Raw genomic sequence first — 24,979 nt, 5'->3', positions numbered from 1 at the left:
TCAAACTCTGCCCCTTCACTCTCAAACTCACACATTAACTTCAAGTTCAAAACGTGTTTGGAGTTGAGACTTTTTTCTTACACACGCAGACACACATGGGTGGTCTCTCCCTGCTGTGCAGTGTAGTGTTGCTGCGATCAGGGTTGCAACTACATACTTTCTAAGGTGTATGCAAACATACTATCAGCGACCCCCGCACCCCACCCCTCCCCGGGCACCTGATTCTGCGCCCCCTCTAGTGCAGTGCCGCTATGCATCGCATACGCTGCATACCCCCTTTTTACGCCACTGGCTGTGATCAGAAAACCCTGAGATGTCTCAGGGATATCTTCTGTCCTCAGCATAACACACACACGACAACGACTCGGACAGATGTCATGTTAAAAACTATATAGACTTCTCATAAGAGAGAAACCCAGAGAGAACAGCAGGATGTGTTTCAGATGCTGAATATCCACATCACTCCCACTCAGGATCTCTGCTACTTTTGCTCAGCATCTGTTCCGTGATCACACAGTAGTGCGTTAACAATGTGGTTGTTAATGTGGTTACTGGGGTTACTGTTGTAGTGACTAGCGTATTGTGGAAACTACCGTGCTATGAACACTAGCATGCTATGGATACTAGCATGCTGAGGAGACTAGTGTGCCATGGATATATTGTGCTGAGGAGATTAGTGTGCCATGGATACTAGTGTGCTGAGGAGACTAGCGTGCCATGGATATATTGTGCTGAGGAGATTAGTGTGCCATGGATACTAGTGTGCTGAGGAGACTAACGTGTCATGGATATATTGTGCTGAGGAGATTAGTGTGCCATGGATACTAGTGTGCTGAGGAGACTAGCGTGTCATGGATATATTGTGCTGAGGAGATTAGTGTGCCATAGATACTAGTGTGCTGAGGAAATTAGCGTGCTGAGGAATTAGCGTGCTGAGGAGGGTGGCACTTTATGGCCTGCACCTCTATCTAATGCTGCTTCTGCAGGAGTATCTAGCGCAGGGCCACTGTGGGCCCAGAGGGTGTGTGTGTGTGTGTGTGTGCGTGTGTGTGTCTTGTCTGTGGAGGCCTAACCTGTGCAACTTCTTCATCTAAATTGCTGGTACATTCACACAGCACTGTGCATCACAGTCAAATATACCTCATTAAACTCAGACCTTTGTATATGTAGCCTGTAATTTAGCTTCACGTCCACCATCCCATCCAAACATTTCACTCATGCTTTAATTTGAAGGGGTGTATAACTGTGCTTACCAAACAGAAGTCTGGTTATCATCAAAGCTACTAAACTAGCCCCACAGACAGGCAGTACAGGCTGTTAAAAAAACAGCACAGGAATTCATGTCCTTATATTGTACAAGACAGTTGGGGGGCAGTTAACCAGTAGACTAGCGGTGTTAGCTGTGTCCTCACACTGATGTCTGAACAGCACCGCACTCAACACCCCTCTTTGTTGAACAAACCATCTGCACTTTTAGAATACACATACATTCACCCCCCCCCCCCCCCCCCCCCCACACACACACACACACACATTTAACATTAATATTAATATCTGTTGGCCTGGGAGACATATCCTAATCTGAGATTAGTCCCGAGGCAGCACCACGAGCCTCTGGACCCAGACTCTGCCCGTCAGGCCTTAGTCAGCACTCCTGGGCAAACTTTTACTGGTAATCTACAGGGAGCGCACATGGACCCACACACACATACAGTAAACACACGCGCGCATCCTGTAAACAAATTAATAAACACATGAACTTATGTGCAGCTCCACAATCTCTCACAAAAATACACAATGAAGGAAGACTTTATCATCTGGTAATCTCAGCCAGACCCTGAAGTTTCAACTGAACAAAAATAGACAGACAAACAGACAGACAGACAGACAGACACTTTCAGAGCAAACTGTCTACTGAACAGGCAGGATACAAGTTGTATGTGCGCATAAACGTGAATCACCACATGCACTCATTTCAGTCCATCTCTATGTTGCCCTCTCTCTCTGTCTTTTTTGCTTTATTATTTACATCTAAACAATAACTTATAACAACACACATGTATACACACTCCCCCATGTGCACACACACTCCCTGACCAGACCTTAAATATCTATATAATGTCAGTGTAATGCAGACCTCAGCTCTCAGTAGTAGTGTTCCTACTGCTCCCCAACCTCTGATCCACTACAACACTTCACTTTTTCACATTTGTTCAACTTTGGTTCTTTTAGTGTGACTTTTGGTGCTTACACTTACACACACATGTACAAACACATATGTGTGTAAACATCAGTGTCATCATTTCTGTTCTTTAACCAAAAGCAAGAGAGCTGGGTTTTGTCTTGTACTATGGCTTCATTTGTGCGTTAGTGCGTGAGTGTGTGTGTGTGTGTGTGTGTGTGTGTGTGTTTATGCATACGTGAGGAGTCTGTGTGTTCCAAATATCACTGAAACAAGTACACAGTCTCGAAGCAGCTAAACAGTGTTGTAATGAGCTACGGCAAGCACGGGAGGACTAACTCGCAGCAGACAGTTACGGTAATGAACAAATCAACTGACATCACAGATTGGAAACAGGAGAGCTTTGCGTGTGCACATGTGTGTGGGAAAGTGTGCACATTAGTGTTTCGTACAAACATGGTTTAAACATTTACAGCAGGAATTAAACTTCATAAGTATTTTCATCCTTCTCTTCTTCTCACTAATTCTCTTTTTGGACTCCATCTCTCCCTCCACAATGTGTTTCGCTTTACCTGCTTTTCGCTCATTTGAGCTCCACATTTTGCCATTTAACAAATGCTACCATCTGATTCTGCATCGGACTGTGACTGTGAAGTAATACAGCAGGACAGATGGATGCTTCACCTTTGATACAGACTGACACAAGCTGTCCTCAGAACTGTTCACTCAGGCCTGCTGGGGGTCCCCATAATCACATTTAAACTGGCTAAATGATCCCAGATTGAGCACAGCTACACTATGAACCTGGCAATGAAAGCAACAGTTAGAAGCAGCATTTCCTTTACTTCTATGGCAGTAACCTGATAGCGTTTCTGTGGCAGTAACCTGAGAAAAACATGCTGACTCAGGAACTTCCACTGAGCACCAGTGTTGCAAATAACGGCGTTAGGTAACGGCGTCATTTTGTCAGTAACGGGATAATATAATTAATTACTTTTCCTGTCGTTACAATGCCGTTGAAGTTACTGGTCATTAAAAGCGGTGCGTTACTATATATTGATATACTAACAGTAATCCGAGCGGACCGAGACTTTCCCTGGTAACTAGTTACTTTTATTATAGAGTAATTCAGTTACTAACTCAGTTACTTTTTTGAACAAGTAGTGAGTAACTATAACTAATTACTTTTTTAAAGTAACGTTCCCAACACTGCTGAGCACTGAAACACATCAAAACACAAAAGGCAACAGCTGATCACAAAAGCCAGCAACTGATCACAGATCAGCCCTGGTAACACTGGGGAGCATGTGAGGATAGAAAGCACTGAGAAACCATTCTCACCAACTCCCTCCCTCCACCTACCTACCCCCCCTAGAGTCATCTGGCCTTAATAGGTTTTCCATTCCAACAAGGAGACATCCTTTTACGAACTCTGCTTCAGTGTTTTTTTAACTGTTTTCACAATTGGCAAGGTGCTTTGTGACCAGAGAATGCTATTAGAAACCCTCTGTAAGAACTTCAGGACATATAACAGGACATATAACAGGAGATCAGCACCGTTTATCTTTTTTACTTCCTGTATCAGCATCTCAATTTTCATTGGCTGTTTAGGGTATACGTTCAGGTATGACCATCAAATACTACTACACTATATACAAAGTGCAATCTATAAACCTCACACATTTGACATGCTCTGACTGGTCAGATCCCAGATCAGTTGGTTCATGTCTGTACCAACCACTGACTCCAGCTGTCCGGAGAGCAGACAAATGAGGGGCATCTAACACTCACCCCAGCTGATGGGAGAGTCAGGGCTATAATGGGGTCAGTGTAAGAGAAGGTTTGGACTTTGGTATGAACTGTTTGGCCATATCGTAAATGGATTATGAATTAAAGAGGAATGGCAGGAGGATGCATAATGATGAAGAGGGAAAGAAAGAAAAGCAAGAAAGTTTCTGATGAAAAGGAACAGAGAAATATCCTGACAGAGTGTCACGTGATGAACAGATTACATGATTACAAAAAAATTATGTAAACAAATCTAAACAAAATGTTTGAAGGGGCTATGTAAGACAGTGCGTGAATGTGATCACACATGCAGACCCCCACACACATATACACTCTTTTCTAGTTTCGCAAGCATATACGTAATTCCTCACCTCATTGTGTGAAAACCTCACGACCATGAAACACAAACGTGTCACACCAACAGTTTATGCTTGTAGTTCCCACACACACACACACACACACACACACACACACACACACACACACACACACACACACACAGCTGGCAGAAGCAGGCCATCAGTGGGGGAAGGGCTAAATGGCAGAGGAGCTACAAAGCCAACAGCTTCAGAGAAAACCCCTAAGAGTGTGTGTTCTAACAATGTATCCCACTCCTCACCCAATCTCACACACACACACACACACACACACACACACACACACACACACACACACACACACTCCTGTACACTGCAATCCAACATGGAAGGGGTTGTAACACCAACACGATAAAGACACACAGACACAAGAGAAGGACAACACCAGCACATCTCCATGCTTACTTGACCCTTTCTGTCCTTGACTTTCACCAATAGATCACACTCACACACACACACACACACACACCTTCTGAGCTCACTCACCATACTGGCAGCGAGTTCCTTGGAACCCAACAGGACACTCACACACCTGATCTCCAGTGTCTGCACACCTGCCTCCGTTAAAACAGGTCCCAGAGGAGCACAGTCCTAAAAACAGGAACACACACACACACACACACACACAAAAGCACAGTAAGCCATGACAGTCTCAATGACCTGATACCAAGTTACTTTTTTAACAAGCTTAAAGCTTGCTGTAAAATACACACACACACACACACACACACACACACACACACACACACACACACACACACACACACACACACAGACATGTTTGCAGCATATTACTGTGTAAGCAGCCCCTCTCCTCTCCTCTCTGTGTCCATCCTGCACAGCATTTATAAACAGTCTGCACCTCCATGCTGTACACCTGCCTGTAGGCTGTATAGTAACCTGTCCTGAAACAGACACAGGGAGAGAGAGAGAAACAGAGGATGAAGCTACCATGTGTGTACATGTATGTTTGAGTGGGGTGGGATCTGTGTGTGTGTGTGTGTGTGCATGTGTGTGTGTGTGTGTGTGTGTGTGTGTGTGTGTGTGTGTGTGTGTGTGTGTGTGCGTGTGTGTGTTCCTCACCTCCTCTCGTAGCCCATGCACCAGCGCTGGGGGGAGCAGCCCTGTTTCCACACCTTCACCATGCGCATGAAGGCCTGCACACACGGCTGCTTCACCCCCAACATCTGCACCTCCTGCTCCTCACACACATTTGGCCTGAGGAGAGAGACAGAGAGAAACAGGGAGCAACAGAAAGAGGTAGAGAGAGAGGTAGAGACAAGGAGAGACAAGGAAGAGACAGGGAGAGACAGAGAGAGACAGGGAGAGACAGAGAGAGACAGAGAGAGACAGGGAGAGACAGAGAGAGGCAGGGAGAGGCAGGGAGAGACAGGGAGAGACAGGGAGAGACAGAGAGAGACAGGGAGAGACAGAGAGAGACAGAGAGAGACAAGGAAGAGACAGGGAGAGGCAGGGAGAGACAGAGAGAGACAGAGAGAGACAGGGAGAGACATGGACAAACAGAGAGAGACAGCACCATGGCAGGGTGGAGGGAAGAAAGTCCCTCCAGAATGAGAGTGAGAGAAAAAGAGAAGTGAAAGGAGGGTAAAAAAATGATTTTGAAAAAGACAAAAGACTATTAGCACCTTCTGTACCAGCAGGACTACATTTGGAATTAAACACTGCTGAAGTTTGCAGACAGAAATATCATTAATATGGTCTTCTCCAACATTATGAGCGGATCTACTCAGTATAGCTCTATCTGATGCATGGATATTGTCTGATTGCTGTCTGAATGAAAACTGCAGCTTGAGGTTTAGGGGTGCTCACTCCTGCTCCCGGCCCAGATTCAACTGGCTCTGATACACACTCCTGGCCAACTCCACTGGCTGGACCACGTGGGCCACATTAGCTCTGGAATTAAAGCCTGCTGCTTTCTGCTGTGCTCCACCATCGACTACACAGCATGAGATAATCGCACAAAAAAACAAACCCAACAGAATTTAATGACGTAACCCAAAGTCATCACGTCACAGACAGCATGTCCCTGAGCTGACGGGAACACCCTGTGCAGTGCTGATGTCATCATGAAGCGACTGCTAACGAGTGACAGGTGGGCAGCAGGTGCAGGCCAAATAAGGTGCCAACACCATGGCAACACAATGTCTGGCCCACTCCTACGTGAGCTTGCTTCTCGAGGGCTGCTTGTTCAGATGTTCCGGATATGTACGGGTCAGGTGTAATGACACAGGGTCCAAGCAGTTAGACTAACTCATCAGTGGGTACAAAAACATGGAGCAATTTGCAATGATGTCAGAGTATGAGTTCACTGACTCACACACAAACAACACACACAAGATGACCTATGCAAATCCACACTGCAACAAATAATATTAATTAATTTTGATAATATTAAATTAAATTACAATTCAACCTAATCTCAGATTTACTTGACTAATTAACTTGAATTAATTTGTTAATTAATTTGTAAATTAAATTTGTAAATTAATTTGAATACAGAGGAAAGCTCTGGAGTCCAGTAGATCTCCAAGATCAGAGCTGGTGAGTCTTCACTGGACCCAGTCAGCCTTAAGTGACTTGCACAATGCCAGTATTCATCAGCTGGGCCTGAACCACTGTCTCTGTGGATGTGGCCAAGTCCTACAGTGGCTGGGCTACAGAACACCTAGTTCCTGCAGCCTCAAAAACGATTAAAGATGCTCAGCCCTACTGAGATCCCAGTGTTTCTCACACAATCAGACACACACACATGCACACACACACACACATACACACACAGACCACTGACATGGCAAATAGTGGCATCTAATGGACTTAATTGATTACATGAAAAAACTCCAAATGTACACACACATACATACACCACATAAATATGAAAATGCACACACACACACACACACAGACACACACACACACACACACACGTACACTCATGTAAAAATGTAAAAATCATTTTGCATGTGTCCTCTTGAGGTAGGATGTAATTTAAACTTTTCTAATGCCTTTCGCTCAACAGCCAGAAAAAACAAAGTTGTAATTTCAGTTCACCTTCATAAATACCAAATGAACGGTTTGCCATTTAAAACTATATATTACATTCACTCACAGACTTTTTGGTTCTTGAGCCAAAGTCGTTAAAAGTCGAGAGCGCATTTCAGAGTCATCAGTTCTTCTTGTCGTTCTCTATAACCATCTGGGTCCAATAAACCGATGCTAGCTTAATGGATTAGATATCGTAAGTCAAATTTACCTGAACAACAGTGTGTAATAAAAACATTCGCGATATTCCAGTTGAAGTATCTTAAGGGTGACCCGTAAGTCAATGACACGTTACAACATCCCTATCGTAAATGCGGTAACGAATAGGACATCTAGTGGACAATTGTGATCATTACAATCAATTAATCTTGAAGGGATTCGATTACCACAAGCTGCAGTCACTAGTTCAAAGCCTTAGAAGCAGGGTAACCTAAGAAAAGTTAGTAGGCTTCCCAAATAGTTTCTTCTAACAAAACAGAATTAAAATGAGACATCTAAAGTATTATTTTTTCTTTTTTTTTCGTAAATTGATGACAAGCACTGTCTTCACATGTGGTTAGCGCATCTCCACTGTTAAAACCGTCTGTTTACAATGTACTGTTTCGAATCATAGTTGGAAAAACGAAGGGTCATACAGCTCACATATAGTCTCATTTTTAAAAAATTTAACTGCATTTGTTAAACCTTCCGATATTATAGATGACCAATGCGTACTTCACAAGCTGTTTGCACATCCCCTTGATTCTCTAGGCTACTGGTAACTTGTTCAGCGTTTTTATATCCAGTCATACAAGCTACTCACATGTCCGGCTGTAGGTCCAGGGATAAAGCAATGTACGGTGCGCTTAGCGAAATTACAGTACACCAAAGTAAAAATTTACAGGTACGCATTCTGTATCTAATAAAAAAAAACGTCGGTGTTTTCCGTGAAAATGACGCCGGACAGTAATGATGTTCCCGGACCCTCAAAAGCTGTAGCAGTGCAGGACACGGTACCGTCCACTCAGTGGCTGGAGTTGTTCCTTCCCCATCAATATGATGTAAACCAAGTGTGTTACATACAACTTTTTTTACAGAACTGGCAGATTAGCGCATTTCGAAATCAAAGCGATTGAGTGAGAGAACTCTCATCACGCATCAAGCAGTCCTTTCTGAGGAGCGCTGATCCAGAAGATCAGGACACTGTCATTCAAAGTCGCGTCCGCTAGGGGCTACGGAATGGACTTTCCAGATGTGTTTCATTTGCTTGTATTCGGGTTTGCTGTTTAAATTATGATAATGTATTGACTTATTAACATATTGACAAGTAGTCTATTTTATTCAATTCAATTCAATTCTTTATTTACATCAGACACAAGGTACATGGTCCATATCAAGAAAGAAAAACAAAACAAAACAAGATAAAGTAAGAAAATAAAAATAATAAACAAGACAGGTACACACCCCTCAGACATATAGGCAATCTCTCCAGTGTCGCCTAAGCTTAGATGAGAACCTCACCGAACTCTTAACTGGATTAACTAGAGATTCAATTATGCTATTTTGTGAGAAATCCAGTCTACACATGAATTAGATGACATTTCTCAGAACTGCATCACATCCAGGCCGTGTTATTAAACACGGTAATTAGATAATTTAAAAAATAGGGATTAGATTTGTTTACCGCACTTGAGATCGTTTACATTTTAAAATATAGTCTACAGAGATTACACATTTTGGGACAAAAATATGGAATTTATATATATATATATATATATATATATATATATATATATATATATATATATATATATATATATATATATATATATGTGTTACAGATATATATATATATATATATATATATATATATATATATATATATATATATATATATATATATATATATATACATTACAGATATAGGTTACGAGACGTGTGTGTCAGGAAATGTTATCGAAGTCTACTCAAATGATTTGACTGCATCTCTAACAACCTACGACTGGCGACTGGACTTTTAATGTGAAGTGTCGCAGTGACGGCGGTGTAAACACGGTTCAAGTTCGCCGGCCACTGTCGCGCTGTTTAGGCGGATCGCTTTAGTGCCGTAGGACGAGGATGTGTTTTTTCCTAATTCAGCTAACTACCTAACTGTCTGGATAAACATCCTCGGGTTTTGTTTGCTACATTCCGTCAGTTCGGAGTTTGTGTTTTTCGATGGATCCAGCGTTGGAGAAGGTACGAGAGCTGCGTGAAGACGGGCGACTGCTCCTGTTAGCGCGGTCATCGGGCCTGTGTTCTTATCGGGGGTTTAACATTAAAATATATCTTCATTTATGGGGTTGTAGCCGTTTTTATACTTGGCCAGACAATTTATTTTATACACAATCTACAGTTAATTCGGCCTCAGCCATTTTGGGTTTAATAATGAGAAGTGATGACCTCGCCGTAAGTCGCTAGTTCTTTACATTGCGGTCTGAACTGCAGCGGTTTCGTGTTGGTTTTGACGGGTAGTTTGGAATTTAAGGTCATCATTTCTACATTTTTGAAGGGCTCTTCCTTAAATAGTACGTCGTGATGATCACAAGATAATGAGGACAAAGCTTTCTTTTACTATTACGGGTCAGAGGCGGGTCCTGCTGCTGAGGTTCGGCTGGTTTGACGCATCCACAGCAGGTTTTCCTCATTCTTACGGCCGTAATGCAGTTCGACCAGAGGCGGTCTTTGCATAGAGGCATGGCTAGGCAACTGCCTTGGGCCCCTCCCACTGCAGCCCACTGGATGGGCCCCCTGATTAGCTGACTTATTTCTCGCATATTAATGTTGATGGGCCCCCTAGCAAAATTCGCCTTGAGCCCCCATATTTCTAAGTCCGCCACTGAGTTCGACCACAATCTCTCTTTCCAACCCTGACCAGTCGTTCCGTTTTAGTCTTAGTCTTTAGAGACCGCCGTCTTAGTCGTTAGTCTTAGTCTTTAGAGACCGCCGTCTTAGTTTTTAGTCTTTAGAGACCGCCGTCTCTGTTTTTCAGTCTGCCCACTGTAACTTAGTGGACCTGTCAAATAACATTGACGATGAAGCTGCTGCTTCTCATTTTGAATGATCAGATCTTAATGATAAGCACATTAAAAACATATTCTGATTCAGGTTGATGATGATGTATCTAATAATAAAATTGACAAATTTTGAGAATCTAATAAGTAGTATAAAGCAGTAAGGAAATAGTTGCAGTGTTTAAAATCAAAGTTTTTTCCCCCCATATTTCTCCCTGTCTCTGCCTGTCCTGGTGCAGATGAGCAGAGCAGCGTTCCCGTCTCCCACGGCGGAGATGGCCGAGATGAACCGGATCCACTACGAGCTCGAGTACACGGAGGGCATCAGTCAGCGCATGCGCATCCCCGACATGTTGAAGGTGGCGCCGTTCTCGGCGGAGGGGCAGGACGGCGATGGCATGCCTCAGGAGGCTCTGCGCACCAACATGATGCAGGTCCCCGACAGGATCGTAGTGGCAGGTGAGGGGAGGAAGGGGAAGCAGGAATGGGTGTGTCGGTGAGGAGAAATGAACTAAAATACAGACGAATGTACGGATGGAGTTGTAGTGGGGATACACACACGTACAGTACTGTGCATAAGTGTTAGGCCATCATTACACTTGTTGTTAGCCATGGTATAACGACCATTATGTAATTATTGCGCTTTATTGTAGTACAACTATAAAGTACAGGAAATTTGTATGCAATAAAAAAAATAGCTTCTTTGGGCTGCTGTGGCAAGTATTTAGTGTGACTTCCCCTTGCAGCTTGGTTCTCTTAAAAACACCTGCTGAGAGAAGCGTTGTATATACCAGACGGTTACTTCAGAACACACAGAGACAGTCTCACCAAAGTGGTTCAACATGTGCTTAGTGCCAAGGTGTCGCCCTCTTTTGCAGGAGACAGTGAGCCTGCTCAGTTCAGCAGACCCAGAGACCTGGATCTCATCCAGTCCGCTTCACTTGAGACTCTGTCGCTTAAAACCCCCCCTCGGGTTCTCACCCTAAATGACCGCCCCCTCGACTTCCTGGAGATGGAACAGTCCAGCGTCCAAGCAACTGAGGAGGTAAAGCAGGGCAGGACCATTTTGAATGAATGTACAGGGGTGGAGTAATGTGATTGGAGAAGAAGATAAGTCACTGTGGTGGGAGTGTTGGAGAGTCGTAAGGATAGAAATGGAAGCATTTCGATGGATAGTGCAAGTCCTTACCTGTCCCTTTTCTCTCTCTTTCTCTATAAACATACACACTCACGCACGCACACATATAGACACGCCCCCAGAACAGGTTACGCAGAGAACGTACAGTCAGTGAAAACACAGCAGTCCGGCACAATGGTCCGCTTTCCAGAAACGACTCCCTGTGAGTAAAAGAGCACACACACACACACACACACACACACACACAGCATATGCTTTGTTATTGCATTTCACCCCTCCTGCTTTGTTCCCCTATCCTCTCTCTAATGCCATCTCAAAGAGGGTGAGTTGGGCCATTGCATGTATTTTATCTTGTCCCTGTTGTGGCTGTTAAAGTGTGCTTCCCCCTTCAGGCACATGCATGTCACTGCAGCTCACCACAAGCATCCCAGCACTAACAATACTGGGTTCTCAGCGACTTCACCAGTGACTAAGTGTAAGCCTGCTGGTCTAGGACTGGTAGTTGACTTTCACATTATCAAGAAGAAAATTATACAGTGTGGCTGATCCTGAACTTTCATTCTTTCTGAACTTTCATTTGCTCATCTCCTTCAGTGGAACACAACCTAAAGCAGAACTGATCTGAAGTCAGTGTGTGGCAAGTGGATTGTAAGTGGAGGCCACATCTAGGGAATTTAGGCACATGGTAGTTCTGTTCTTCATCTGGGCACCACAGAATACTGTTAGCACTGTTATGAGAGTGAAGGAAGTGCACGAGCCAATGAGATTGCTGGATCCTGAGTTCCAAAGGGATGCAAGTCAATGGGATTTTAGCACAGCTGAAACACACTGACCACCAATCCTGAAATACACTGATGCTGACAAGTAATTGCAGAGTCAAGGATCAGTTTGATCTTGCATTTCTCTCACTTGTCCACACATTATTATCAGATTAGTAAGATTGTGCAGCCTCTTCCAGTGAGCGGGAATAGGGTTTTGTTTAGTTGGTTGGGGGTGGGGGGCTTTGTTTTTTTGTTTGTTTGTTTGTTTTAAACATTTTATGCTATTTTATGCTCGTCGTCCAGCCTGCATTTTCTTTTCTCATCAACAGTGGTCAAATTCCCAGAGAGTTCCTGCGTTCAGTTCCCGTTGCGCTAATTTATTCTGTTTCTTGGAGCGTGAGGAGCAGCACGGTTCTGTGGTGCTGTCGTTCCTGTGTTTGAAGCTGCTCTCACGTGCAGACATTCGTGTGGAGTCCCAGTCCCCCCCCCCCCCCCCCCCATCCATCTCTACCCACCCATCTTTGGACAACTTTTTTGTAAGGATCAAATGAAAACAATTCTGTATAACACAGTACAATAGTGATGAAAATCATTGGGGTTAGGTGGACCATACAGTCCCAGTTTTGCCTGATGTCTGTAGACCCGTGAGGCCGTGCAGCACTCGCTGTCCTGCTGGGGTTTTTGTGCTTTTATGTGGTGCAGTGCTGGAGTGCTCTTAGTTTCTCTTCCTCTATCTCTCTCTCTCTCTATCTGTCTCCATCATTCACTTTCCATTATATTTTCCCTTTATAATGCTTTCTTTATTTAATTTCTTACTTTCAAAATCTTAAACCTCTCCTTATTTCTTTTTTATTTTTTCTGTCTCTCTTGTTTTCTTTGCGATCGATCTCTCTCTCTCTCTCTCTCTCTCTCTCTCTCTCTCTCTCTCTCTCTCTCTCTCTCTCTCTCTCTCTCTGCGCATGCGTTCAGCATGGCTCCCTTGCCCCACACCTCTTTGCGTCCTCTCTCCACTCTGGCTGTCCCGGAGGAGGGCCTGTCTCTTCCCAGCGCCCGCTCCGTCCTCTCCTTCCTCCGGTCCACCACCCGCCGGGCCTACCAACAGGTCCTGGAGGTCCTAGATGAGAACCAACACAGGTGATCCCCCACCCCATACCCCCCCCACCCAAGTTACTGCCTGCGGCCTTTGCCCTTTGGCCTCTTAATTGTAGCGTCCGTGTGGTTAAGCTTGCTGAGGAGTTGGGTTTGCATGTGTGCTTGTTTACTACAATTGCTTGAGACAAGAAAGAAAGAAAGAAAGAATCTGCTAATATTGTACTGGATATTGTGTCCTGAGGTTTATTGGTGCTGATGGAGTAATTGCAGAGTCAGGGTCCAGATCCAGTTGTTTTGTTTTCCACAGTGAATTTGTTTTGTTCATGGACAGACGTATGTCATTAGTGGTTTGCCACTGATGATGTCGAAAGACTTTATTTTCAATGTCATCCTGTCAGAAGTCATGTTCGCCACCCTGACTTTATTTGGCACGCTGCCATTTCTCGTGTCCTTCATTTGTAGGTTCATTTTTTCATTTTTTTTTACTATTTTTCATCCTTGCCACTTTTTTTCTTTGCAGTGCAACCTTTGCATGTCGAGAGTAAGCCCTGAAGCTCTCCTTTCATTCATGCTTGGTGCACGGCTTTTTCTTTTGCGGCATTCAACTTTTTGTTTTCATAGCTTTGGCTTTAAAACTTATCAGAAGCAGCTGCAACAGAGACACAACACCATGACTATGTCTAGATCTAACAGAACCTCAGACAGCTCTAATGGTGAATCCTAGACAGCTGGATCTAGCCCACAGTCGGGGCAAGTTTTAAGAGTACCACCTCAACTTGAAACGGACAGCCAGCGCCTAGTGATCTTTGGCTAGTTGTAAAAAGGATTTTGAGTGTTTTTGTCTCTCTTGGTATGCCCTTCCTTATCCCTCTTCTCTCCTCTTCCTCTCTTCTTTCTTCTTGGTTCTTCTCTTCTCCAACCTCTTCTCTTCTTCCACCTCTCTCTCAGCAAGCCCTCTCTGAGAGGAGGTTCCACCTCTTCTAACCTCCAGCACGATAGCAGGTAACTCTTTCCTCCTTCAGTGTTGTCCTGCTGTCTCTAATCTCCTTCAAAGCTTTAGCTTCTTCTGTCCTGATGCCCTTTCCGCCTCATTTAGAAACACAAATGCCAAAACACGTCTTATGTTCTTGAAGATTCTGTTGAAGACTGTTGCTTCTTATAAATGAATGTGATTATTTTATTTTACAAGTATGTCTATGGTTTATTCTTTACATATTCACTCAGAAGGGAGTATGTGCTAAAAATGTAGTAAAAATGTTCTTTTTCTTACAGGTGTGCACTGACCACACTAGACATGACTATGGAGGGCGGCGTAGATGACATGGCTGTGGTTGATGCTTCAACTTTAAGGAGACAGGTAACGTTCATATGAACCAAACTCCTCTAGGCCTCACGCGTCCCATTCTGAGAAACCAGGTCCAGACTAATGTGAACCAGACCAGACCAGACCAGGCCAGACATGCCAGACTTTTGCCTCACACATACCAAATGAGAAGCCTGCATGAGCTAATTAAGACCAGACCCACACCAAATCAGTCCCAGCCCTATATTCAGCTAGTGTCTAGATCATCGTCACCACATCCCAGCACAACCAGTTCCTCAGCTGACTTATAACAGACCTGCACACTGCAGTAGGGTATAACCATCCGATTTATGGCCTATGGAATGTAAAAAATGTTTCCTGTGTTGCTCTGTATCAGTGTGAAACCATTCAAACCAAGTCTGTGCCCCCTTTAACAGTTGTGTGCATGTGGGTGGCCAGCTCTGACGTTATGCCCTATCTGCTGTTTTCACAGATCATCAAGTTGAACCGACGGCTGCTGCTCCTGGAGGAGGAGAACAAAGAGAGAGCCAAACGCGAAATGATCATGTATTCTGTTACCGTAGCATTCTGGCTCATCAACAGCTGGGTGTGGTTCCGTCGATGAGGCAGCACAGACTCCTCCCTGGGGGAGGGCTTTGAGTAAAAGCTCCTCCCACCATTAGCCAAACGTAATCTCTGCACTTGTCTCCAAGCTCATGAGCCTCACTGCGTGTACAGGCAGGCATTTAGAGTGGAAAGATACCATTTCAGGGTTTTTGTTTTGATTTGATTTTTATTGTGAATCTTTTTTGTTTTTCTGTTTGTTTACATGTTTTTTTGTTTGTTTTTAACTGTTAGGACAGTTAAGCCAGACATAATCCATACGTATACATATTTCTCTAAGCCACTCCAGAATACTCATCTGACCTCTCAATGTATGAATGCTGATCTCAGATAAGTTTTTGCTTTCTGCATCCTGCCAAATACAGTGATATGGAGAAGCAGGGCATGTTCCTAGATCTGCTCTCTCACTCTGAAACATAATAAATATTGAAGCTGGAAAATGGGACCCTGAATAGTAGTATTAATGGAACGTTGACAATAGCGATACAATTATGTACTATAGGAAGTCGTCTACTGGTGTTTATTTTTTAATAAATAAATATACATTTAAATTCACATTGTTAGGATTCAGTGTTATCAGCTGAGGGAAAAAAAAAGAACAGGTCTCTGATTTTGTCCTGTCTCAGAGACTCTGGAATGTTGTTTGCTTAGAAGGTAATGGCCTCTGATCCAGCTGTCTAGAAAATCAAGGCCACATTTAGAACAGGATGGCCGTGCTCGCAAAGAAATGTCTCTCACTGTGTCCATCTGTCTGTCCTTCTTCCTGTCTTCCATTATTTTGCTCTTGCTGACATACATTTTGTCCCATAGTAAACATTTATTTAAATAAATAGCCACAGTTGCAATAGCTTCATAACTGTTTTTGCTCTTTTTTTCATCTGCTAGATCTTCTCTCTGTACTCTTTGATTTAATGCTGATTATAATGAAGTAAATCAGAACTCTCCCAGATGGCCTTGCTCCTCACCTTCTCTCTAAGGGTTCAGCCGCCTGTATTTGCGATCTCATTCTTTCGGTCACCACCCAGAGCTCATGAACATAGGTGAGAGTCGGAACGTAGATTGACCAGTGAACCGGCTCTCTCTTCACCACAACAGTCTGGTACAGCGTCCGCTACACTGCAGCTGCAGCACTGGTCCGCCTGTCAACCTCCCATTCCTTCCCTTACTTGTGAACAAGAACCTTGTTGAGATATTTCAACTCCTCCACTTGAGGCAAGCACTCGCTCCCGACCTAGAGAGGGCACTCCACCCTTGTCCGACTGAGCCGTCTCGCACTCGGCTGCAATCTGATCCAGCAAGAGCTGCAGGTCCTGGCTCCATGGCACCAGCAGGACCACATCATCCACACAAAGAGGTGTGGAATCCTCAGGCCACCAAACCAAACCACTTGGCTATGCCGAGAGATTCTGTCCATTAAAGTTTTGAACGGAATCGGTGTAGAGCCACTGCTCCTCCATGTAGAGGAGCCAGTTGAGGAGGTTCAGGCATCTGGTCTGGATGCCCTCCCGGGCTCCTACTTGGTGAGGCGCCCCGGGCATTTGCAACTGGGAGGAGACCCCGGGGAAGACCCTGGACATGCTGGAGAGATTATATCTCCAGGGCTCTTTGCTTAGGCTACATGACCTGAATAAGCGGTTGTGGATGGATGGATGGTGAAATAAATGATACTTAAGTAAAAAGAAAAAAAAAGAACATGAATTAGTATAATGTACTTACAATACCTGATAAAAATGTGTAGGCCTATAGACTACCTCATAACATGGTCTCTTGAAATTTAAAGGTGAATTTACATTCTGGCATAACATTAACATCAGGTAAGTAATTTTTCTATTTCAAGAATTCCGAGGCTACACATAAATATCTCTTACGGGTATTTAAAGATGAAACAATCAAGTAAAGTGTTGCTATTCATGCAGAATTAACATAGCGTTTCCCCCCTCGTATGTTGCGCTTCCGGTGATGTTTAACACTTTGGTCCTCTGAACACGTGGTGTCGCTGTGGTCACACTCCTCCGGATGTTGTCTTCCCTAGTGCTGTCATGGCGGCGTGCACGGGGCTTGTGAGTCGAGGTGTGTTAGCCCTTGGTGTCCATTACCAGCATGCTTGCACGTCTGTGCTATTCACACAGACCAGGGAGAAAAAACGATGGATGAAAGCGTATACGCTGCTCATGGAGAGAATAAGGAAGATCGAAGGACCACCAAAGCCAAAGCCACGGTCAGTCTGCTAACCAAGGATCATCTCAAGGCCATTTTGGTAGCGGGGCGTTATGGTTATGTTGTTACTATTATTTGAATAATAGTTACATGTGTATAAATGTTTTGTTAATGTACAGCATTAGTATTTACGTGTATCTGTACCCGGGTGTTTACTGGTAGTTGCGCTATATGACTTATCTAGGTAGCAGAGCTAATAACTGAACACTCAAGACAGGTCAAGATCACTTGCATTACACAAGAAGTCCTGCGACAGTTCTGCTCTGAACCTCCGAACTAAAGTTAAAATCCTTAGTCATCTTCAGCAATTGCTGATTTGGTACCTTTCTGTCTATGATCATGTTTAAAGTAACCTAACACTGAGCTCATATAGCTACCTTCTGCAAGGTTAGTTTATTTTTTAAAGTTATTTAGTTCGCTGTTCCGACATATAGGAAACATTTTGAAATAGGTTCGTTTACAGCAGTACAGAATTGCGAATTCAGTTTCAACATGTGTCCAGTTTGAGTGTCTTAAATCGTCCCACTCCTTATCTCCGTGCTGCATACTAAGTTTAGCTTGGATCTCGCATCATATGTTTGGAAGCACCTGCAACAACAGCAGAGACCACAACACTCCATCAGAGGTTTAATTCCCCAGAGAGTGGTTTTCACTCAGTCAGTGGAGTTTGACTATGGAAAGCATTTCTATATTGTTATCCACTAAGTTGTTTGTGAGTTGCTGAATATAACCACTGTGTCTTCCATACATACCAGAATACACAAAAAACATGCATACAAAATGTACAAATCAGTGTACTAGTGTGAGGCTGAGTTACTCTTCACCATTTCTTGGTTAGTGAACATTCTACCACTTTTCAGCTCTCAGCATCCTAATTGGGACTACCATGCCGAGGTGGAGGCCTTCGGTGTCCGGCTGAAGGAGCGTTTCTCCACAGAACTCCTGAAAACGGCTTTTGTGAACCCCTGCTATGTGCGGTCAGAGGAGGAGAGGCGGCGTGTGCTGGATTTGGACACTGGTGCGGCTGCGCTCAACCTCAAAGACAACACAGAGCTGCGAGAGCATGGCGAGCAGTTCACACTGGTGAGACTGGGTAATGTTTGGGTTCACACTGGTGAGACTGGGTAATGTTTGGGTTCACACTGGTGAGACTGGGTAATGTTTGGGTTCACACTGGTGAGACTGGGTAATGTTTGGGTTTACACTGGTAAGACTGGGTAATGTTTGGGTTCACACTGGTGAGACTGGGTAATGTTTTGGGTTCATACTGGTGAGACTGGGTAATGTTTTGGGTTCACACTGGTGAGACTGGGTAATGTTTTGGGTTCACACTGGTGAGACTGGGTAATGTTTTGGGTTCACACTGGTGAGACTGGGTAATGTTTGGGTTCACACTGGTGAGACTGGGTAATGTTTGGGTTCCCACTGGTGAGACTGGGTAATGTTTGGGTTCCCACTGGTGAGACTGGGATTGGGAATGGGTATTGTTTGGTTTGCAGTGGGATCGGAAATGGGTAATGCAGCATCTTACATTGGACTGGAATTAGATCATTTGTGGTCTTTTGCTGGCACTGCATAATTAATCTCTTAATCTTTTTCTGATAACTTCAGTAGACAGAGGTTAGATTCATAAACATGGACATATTCCTTTAAGTCTCATGTTAAACAGTAATAGTAATATTGTGTTTATGTCTGAATGGTACAATTGACAGGGTTTCCTCATGGACTGGTGCAGGAGCAACTTCCCAAGCCTGCCCGAGGAGGGCATGGCTGCCATTGTGGGTCACCTGACTGGGTCAGAGGTCATGTGCCATGTGTCACGGAACTTGGCTGTGGAAGAATTGGCGATGACGGAAGAGTTTCCTGTTCCAGATGATGTCCTTCATGGAACATTCTTCGCTGTGATTGGTGCTCTGCAGCAAAGCAGTGGTGCTGAGAGGACGGGGCTCTTCCTAAGGGTTAGAGACCACTCTGTTTACACTGATCTACAATAAGCATTTTACCCTCAAAGCATAAATTTATAATTTTTATTAAAAAACTACCCCTTACAACACTTTCCACAGAAAAACATTTCAGAAAGCAGTATGCAAATGTTTTGATTTCACATTATTCATAAGGACTTTCTTCAGTGTTACCCATGTTAACATTTTGGGTGAAATGTTCTGAATCCACTAACTTTGGGCCTTGCTGCCTGGGGTGGGTGTATTTGCAGGACTTCCTGCTCACGCAGCTGATAGGGAAGGACCTGTTCGATATGTGGAAGGTGGTGAACCCCATGGGCCTGCTGGTGGAGGAGCTAACACGCAGAGGGATGGCGCTACCCGAGCCACGCCTCATTCAGGCCTCCGGCGCCAGCACGGTCCTCCCTCTCTACTTTGTCGGCCTGTACATGTACGTCACAGATAATCTGCTGTTGGATGCTGTTTCAAATTCATCTTGGAGTCTTGCTAGCTTGAGGTCTTGACAGATGCAGGTTTTACAGTGATCTTAGAACAGTTTTGAGGTTATCACTGTAACGGCTCAGATTTGGCATGTTAATGGAGCCACAACTTGTCTGCTTTCTTGTTTCTGATGCGTTGGGGTGTGTGTGTGCCTCAGTGATCAGAAGCTCCTGGCCCAGGGTCCTGGCGAGACACTCTCCTCTGCCGAGGAGGAGGCAGCACGTGTGGCTCTGCGGAAACTCTTTGGCTTCACGGAGAACCGGAGACCGTTCGACTTCTCCCCGGCCCAGGAGCAGCACCACCCAGCAGCCAGCCAGGCCCTCTCCAACAGATAACTCGCTCTCCTATCTCCCTGTTCCTACCCTACATCCAACCTCTTCACCCATACAGTGGCTGAAGCACTGAGACCCATCTATCCTCCATTATTCATTTCACCGCTGGAGAAAGTTGCATCTAAAAAGGGCAAATTCTCCATTCATGCTGCAGTTACTGAACTAGCATGCAACACCCCCCCCCCCTCCTCCTGGTTACCCACAGGTGTTGTGGTTTACTCAGACACCTGCTTGGAAACACCTGCATCCCTAAACACCCAGTTTCCTGGAGGGCTGCTAGTTTTTTGTTTTGTTTCTTTTTCCTGTTTCCATCGTGCACCACCTAGGAGACGTGAAGCTGTAAGCTTCTAAAATGAAATGGTTGAAGCTCCACAGATCACTGCAATCTGATACTTGTGAGAACGACAGTGAAGTACTTTATATTCTTCGTCAACTTCAGACACATTTTCACATGCTGCTTCACACTGAGCAAAATGGCTCCAACTGTATTACAAGGTTTTTCCATATTATAATTTGGTAAATTATGTATACAAAGTGATTAATTGGGCAGGATGTTACTGACCTGTAGTTAGGATGGAGTTTTAATACATCCTTTTCAAAGGAAAACTTCTGCTGAACCAATTCCCACAGGAAGAGCGCTGGGTGTGCATTTTTTTCTCTGAAAACTGCCTCTGAAATTATGCAGTGGACTTAAAAGCTGTGGAAATGTATGTATAAAATGATGAAGGGTACGGCAGTAGACATGTTTCAAATTGACAGAACACAGACTGTCTGGAGTATTGTACAATTTGGTGTATATCAGGACTGAGATCTTGGATAAATAAAAGTAATACGTCCATATATGTTTGGGATCAAGTTTTTAATGTTTATGTGCTATGATGTAATTGATGATTAAAAAGGTTTCCCCGACATTGTGAAACATGTTGACATGAAAGACATGTTGAGAATGTTATTAAATAGGTTAAATAGTCATTCCAGATCACATACAGCATAAAAGAGTGTGTATATGTTTTAGCTGTGCTACTGCACAACTCTACCTGCATTTTCTTATTCTAGGTAAAAGGATAAAGTGGCACTACAAGGTTCTTGGTAATTCCAGTTATTCATAGGAAGTAGTGCAAGTAATGTCTACAATTGGGACCTTTCTTCTTGGATTTAGTGGAAACAAGATGTGTAATTTCTTTTTTTTTTTTTACATTATAAAGAATTTCATTAAAAGGACACATTCAACATCAGCATTCTTAAAACTTAAGACTTAAAACTTAATTATGGGCTATGATATGTCCCCTGTTCACAGGGAATTAACTGAAGACAATTAGGGCTCGGGAACATCTGACTCAGTGCGTGAAAAGACTCATGAAGGGCTTGATAAGTGGCTAATGAGCAGAATAAATTGCCTTTAGTCTTTTATACAGGATGACAGGAAGGATTATGTATGAACACAAAAGCCTTGATTAGTATAAATATTCAATTTGGAAACAATGCTGCATAACATGAAAACCAGTGTTTCGTTTTAACTGGGCACGACTGTGGAGAGAGATGCTGTTTGGTTGCAGCTGGAGAAAATAACGTTTTGCCGTCGAAATTCTCAAGTTTGCCTCTCTGAACTGGGTCACTCGACACGGAGATCTGAAGTCGAGTGTCATGTTGCTGGGTGTCGATCATTTGCGCTCGGAAACCACCAGCGGGCGGTGCGAGTGCGAGAGGCCCCTCAGCACTACGGCGCTTTCTCTTCTCCCCTTGTTCATGGAAACGTGAGGCACTGAACCCCTGCCCGTCTCACTGCCGCCCCGTGCCGCCTTCCTCCCCAGTCGTCTCACAGTCGGTCTAAGTGACTTGCCGAAGGGTCTTTTTTAAATATTTGTGGCTGTTAACGCCTTTTACCGGTTTTTTCCCCCACCCTGTGTCAACTACCACGGCCCCGACCATGGCGGCGAGTGCGAAGCGAAAACAGGAGGAGAAACACCTGAAGATGCTGAGAGAAATGACGAGTTTACCTCCCAACCGAAAGTGCTTTGACTGCGACCAACGCGGCCCGACCTACGCCAACATGACGGTCGGCTCGTTCGTCTGCACCTCCTGCTCGGGCATTCTGTGAGTAGCTAACCGGCTAGCTAGCGAGGACCGCGAACAGGCAGGCGCTACAGGCGTAGCCAGTGTAACCTAGCCGGCTAACGTTGCCCGTTATAATAATTCAACAGGACACAATTTATATTTAATATATGACCATTTTTTTTAAACCAAGTAACTTACTCTGGGAAATTTGTCAATTATTATGAACGTTTCCCTTATCGTTTTTTTTTGTGTGGAAGACAAGGGTGGGTGTGTGGGGGTCGGTTGACTGGCAGTTGGTCAGTTAGCGGTCGCGCGCTGTTAGCTTGTTAGCATTACGATACAATCGGTTACGCCGTAGCGCGCGCGTGTGAGATGAGGCTAGCGTTCCCGTTATCTTCGTCCGAACAGAGGAAACCAACCGGCTAGCCGCCTAGCTAATTTAACACATTTATGTCACGGAGAGTGGCAAACTTGCTTTAGTCTCCGTCTTCATCTTAATAACCAACTCCCCCGTTAACGGATAACGTCTAGAGTTGACGTTAACTCCCGTTTCTAGGCTAACTTACGTGGTAACACGTTAGCTAGAAATTCCTCAGACTGTTAACTAGAACGGGTCTGTAGCCACACGGACAGCACGACTACCGTTAAACGAGAGGTTGGGTAGTTAGTTGGGTAGGTTAGCGAACAGGTTACAGTCCATGGACTGGGGGGAAAGAAATGAAACGCCAACGAGGCATCTTCACCTGTCAGAGACCCATTGGGTCTATTTGGGTGTGTACGCCAAGTGGTGCCGATATCGCAAACTGTTGCACGTTCTAGCTTAGCTAGCTAACGTAACCAACGTTAACTGGTCGTCCGCTTCTTACGTGCTTGCTGAATCGCTAGCCAGCTAATATTCTGTATTAAGTCTAAGACCGTAAAAGCGTTTGCATAAAAAAAAGTCCACAATCACACTAAATGGTTTCTGGAAATTGACAATACGGTTTATGATGAGCTTTTGCGCTGTAGTCGTTGACCACCTCTGGCATACTATTCTAGCTAGGTAGCCAACCATAGTTGACTGGTAATTCAGCAATCTTGATGGTGGTATATTCATCAGCACGTTTTACTACGTGGTCTATAATGCGTGGATTTTTCACTGCATTGAAGAAATGCATATAGGTTAGCTAGCTAGTCAACGTGGCTAAATCACTAGCTGTGGTGTCAATTAAAGTAATGCGATAAGGGATGACGTCACGACAACCATGTTCTGCCACCTTTACGAAACTGCATATTTAGGTCCGGAGATTTAAGGTTGTTATGATAGTTTTGATTCCAGTCTGAGTAGCTAAACGTTTAGGATAGAGACTATCCTTCCTCTGAGATACTCCCTGAAAGTGGCGAGTAAATCTTTCTGACCGCAAGATGTGCGGTTGAGCCACGTCATGTCAGGGCGGGTGTCCTTTTTTGTTTAAAGGCTTTTTGCTTCTTAAGGTTTTGACCAGCAGCGCCAATAATATATATGATAGATCTGTGGAGAAAGTTCGAACATAATTTGCATAGTATTTAAGATAATGATAGACAGACGGAGGGTAAAGCTTAAGGGTTGAAATGATCCCAAAGATTTGATGTGGTTCGGCTAAGATTTATCACACACTGTTTAGCTGTTGGTCAGTTATGTGAAAGAAATGCTTTTCAGTGTTACAACTTATTAATGAGTTGTCAATTTCTTTAACTCAGTCTGTTCACAAAGCACATAAAGCTGTAGAATCTAGACCATTTTAAGAAACTCATTTTGAACTCACAGAACTTTGTTTCTGTCTGAATACAAAATTTGAAGGTGATTTGCTTTCTGTAGGTTTGGTTAAGAACAGCTGTGATTTGTCCGATCAGTCAAAAGTGAACAATTAGATATTCTGGTTTAATTCCAGTTTGACCCACTTTCCCAGTCTAGCAGCATTATAATTTGAATAGCACCACTATTGTGAATATGAAAAATCTTAATGTTAAAAATAACAGCTATTGGGACAAACAGTAATTGCTGTCAGTTGCATTGTCGTTTGGCCTGGGTTAATGTTGCACAGTAGCTGTCAAGATACCAGGATGATCAAAGCCTAGTGGCCTAAGACATGTTTCTCGGGCTTTCCACTACAAGTAAATAAACACCCTGTGCACTGCTGAGTTATTGCAAATATTGATCTTCAGCATAAAGACCTTCAAAGCTGCAGTTTCATTGGCTGGTCAATGAGGCAATTATGGATATTACTATTGGACAGTGAATCTTCTGGGCACAGTCACTTCGCCTTTTGCCACCTGCCAGTGGGTCCTAACTGCCAGTGGCTTGTCGTGAAAACCAAACCATGCAGTATTCTTCAAAAAAGATTTTATACCACAGGATAAATCCAAAACCCTTAGGGCTGTGTGACTATTTCTAGACTAAAATGAGCCTTTTATCATTATTTACTTGGTGACAGTTAATAATTAGCCTAATGAAGAGGAAGAGGAGTGAGCAGAAAACAGGATGGGAAGCACAGACCAACCTACTGTAGTTATACAGTGGTTACACTGTTGCTAATATATAGGAATTGTAAGACATAA

The 24,979-nt window shown here is 43.9% G+C and overlaps 4 protein-coding genes across 10 annotated transcripts in view; 3 read left to right on the top strand and 1 right to left on the bottom strand.

Moving 5' to 3' along the window:
• Positions 1-8,579, bottom strand: part of egfem1 (EGF-like and EMI domain containing 1) — a 53,271-nt gene extending 44,692 nt beyond the window's left edge. For 2 of the 3 annotated variants that reach the window (XM_076977115.1, XM_076977113.1), the window contains exons 1-4: positions 8,210-8,579; positions 5,431-5,565; positions 5,143-5,252; positions 4,834-4,938 (exon numbers count right to left, since the gene is read on the bottom strand). In XM_076977115.1, coding sequence (XP_076833230.1) covers positions 4,834-4,938; positions 5,143-5,252; positions 5,431-5,565; positions 8,210-8,298 — 439 coding nt within the window. In that variant the 5' untranslated portion in view covers positions 8,299-8,579. Of the gene's footprint in view, positions 1-4,833; positions 4,939-5,142; positions 5,253-5,430; positions 5,566-7,474; positions 7,597-8,209 lie in introns of those variants that run through there. The other variant, XM_076977114.1, reaches the window with a different exon arrangement.
• Positions 8,580-9,413: 834 nt separating this feature from the next.
• Positions 9,414-16,204, top strand: mffa (mitochondrial fission factor a). 3 transcript variants are annotated; one of them, XM_076976784.1, is made up of 8 exons: positions 9,414-9,624; positions 10,679-10,898; positions 11,318-11,484; positions 11,688-11,779; positions 13,308-13,472; positions 14,379-14,432; positions 14,703-14,787; positions 15,227-16,204. In XM_076976784.1, exons 1-8 carry the CDS (start codon positions 9,604-9,606, stop codon positions 15,356-15,358), a joined length of 936 nt encoding a protein of 311 aa, XP_076832899.1. In that variant the 5' UTR covers positions 9,414-9,603; the 3' UTR covers positions 15,359-16,204. The 3 variants fall into 3 exon arrangements, with proteins under 3 accessions (XP_076832899.1, XP_076832900.1, XP_076832901.1); XM_076976785.1 differs by lacking the exon at positions 13,308-13,472; XM_076976786.1 differs by lacking the exons at positions 13,308-13,472; positions 14,379-14,432 and having other exon boundaries at positions 9,415-9,624.
• Positions 16,205-17,359: 1,155 nt separating this feature from the next.
• Positions 17,360-21,189, top strand: mrpl44 (mitochondrial ribosomal protein L44). The gene is made up of 5 exons (XM_076975861.1): positions 17,360-17,575; positions 18,435-18,657; positions 19,287-19,532; positions 19,787-19,965; positions 20,173-21,189. Exons 1-5 carry the CDS (start codon positions 17,397-17,399, stop codon positions 20,348-20,350), a joined length of 1,005 nt encoding a protein of 334 aa, XP_076831976.1. The 5' UTR covers positions 17,360-17,396; the 3' UTR covers positions 20,351-21,189.
• Positions 21,190-21,760: 571 nt separating this feature from the next.
• Positions 21,761-24,979, top strand: part of agfg1a (ArfGAP with FG repeats 1a) — a 29,282-nt gene continuing 26,063 nt past the window's right edge. Inside the window, exon 1 of one of the 3 annotated variants that reach the window (XM_076975860.1) lies at positions 21,761-22,441. In XM_076975860.1, coding sequence (XP_076831975.1) covers positions 22,275-22,441 — 167 coding nt within the window. In that variant the 5' untranslated portion in view covers positions 21,761-22,274. The remainder of the gene's footprint in view (positions 22,442-24,979) is intronic. The other 2 variants (XM_076975859.1, XM_076975858.1) reach the window with 2 other exon arrangements.

This window comes from Brachyhypopomus gauderio, chromosome 16 (assembly GCF_052324685.1).
Source record: "Brachyhypopomus gauderio isolate BG-103 chromosome 16, BGAUD_0.2, whole genome shotgun sequence".
NCBI lineage: Eukaryota > Metazoa > Chordata > Actinopteri > Gymnotiformes > Hypopomidae > Brachyhypopomus > Brachyhypopomus gauderio.
The sequence above is the reverse complement of the archived record's forward strand: the minus strand, read 5'-3'. Positions and strand labels throughout refer to the sequence as shown.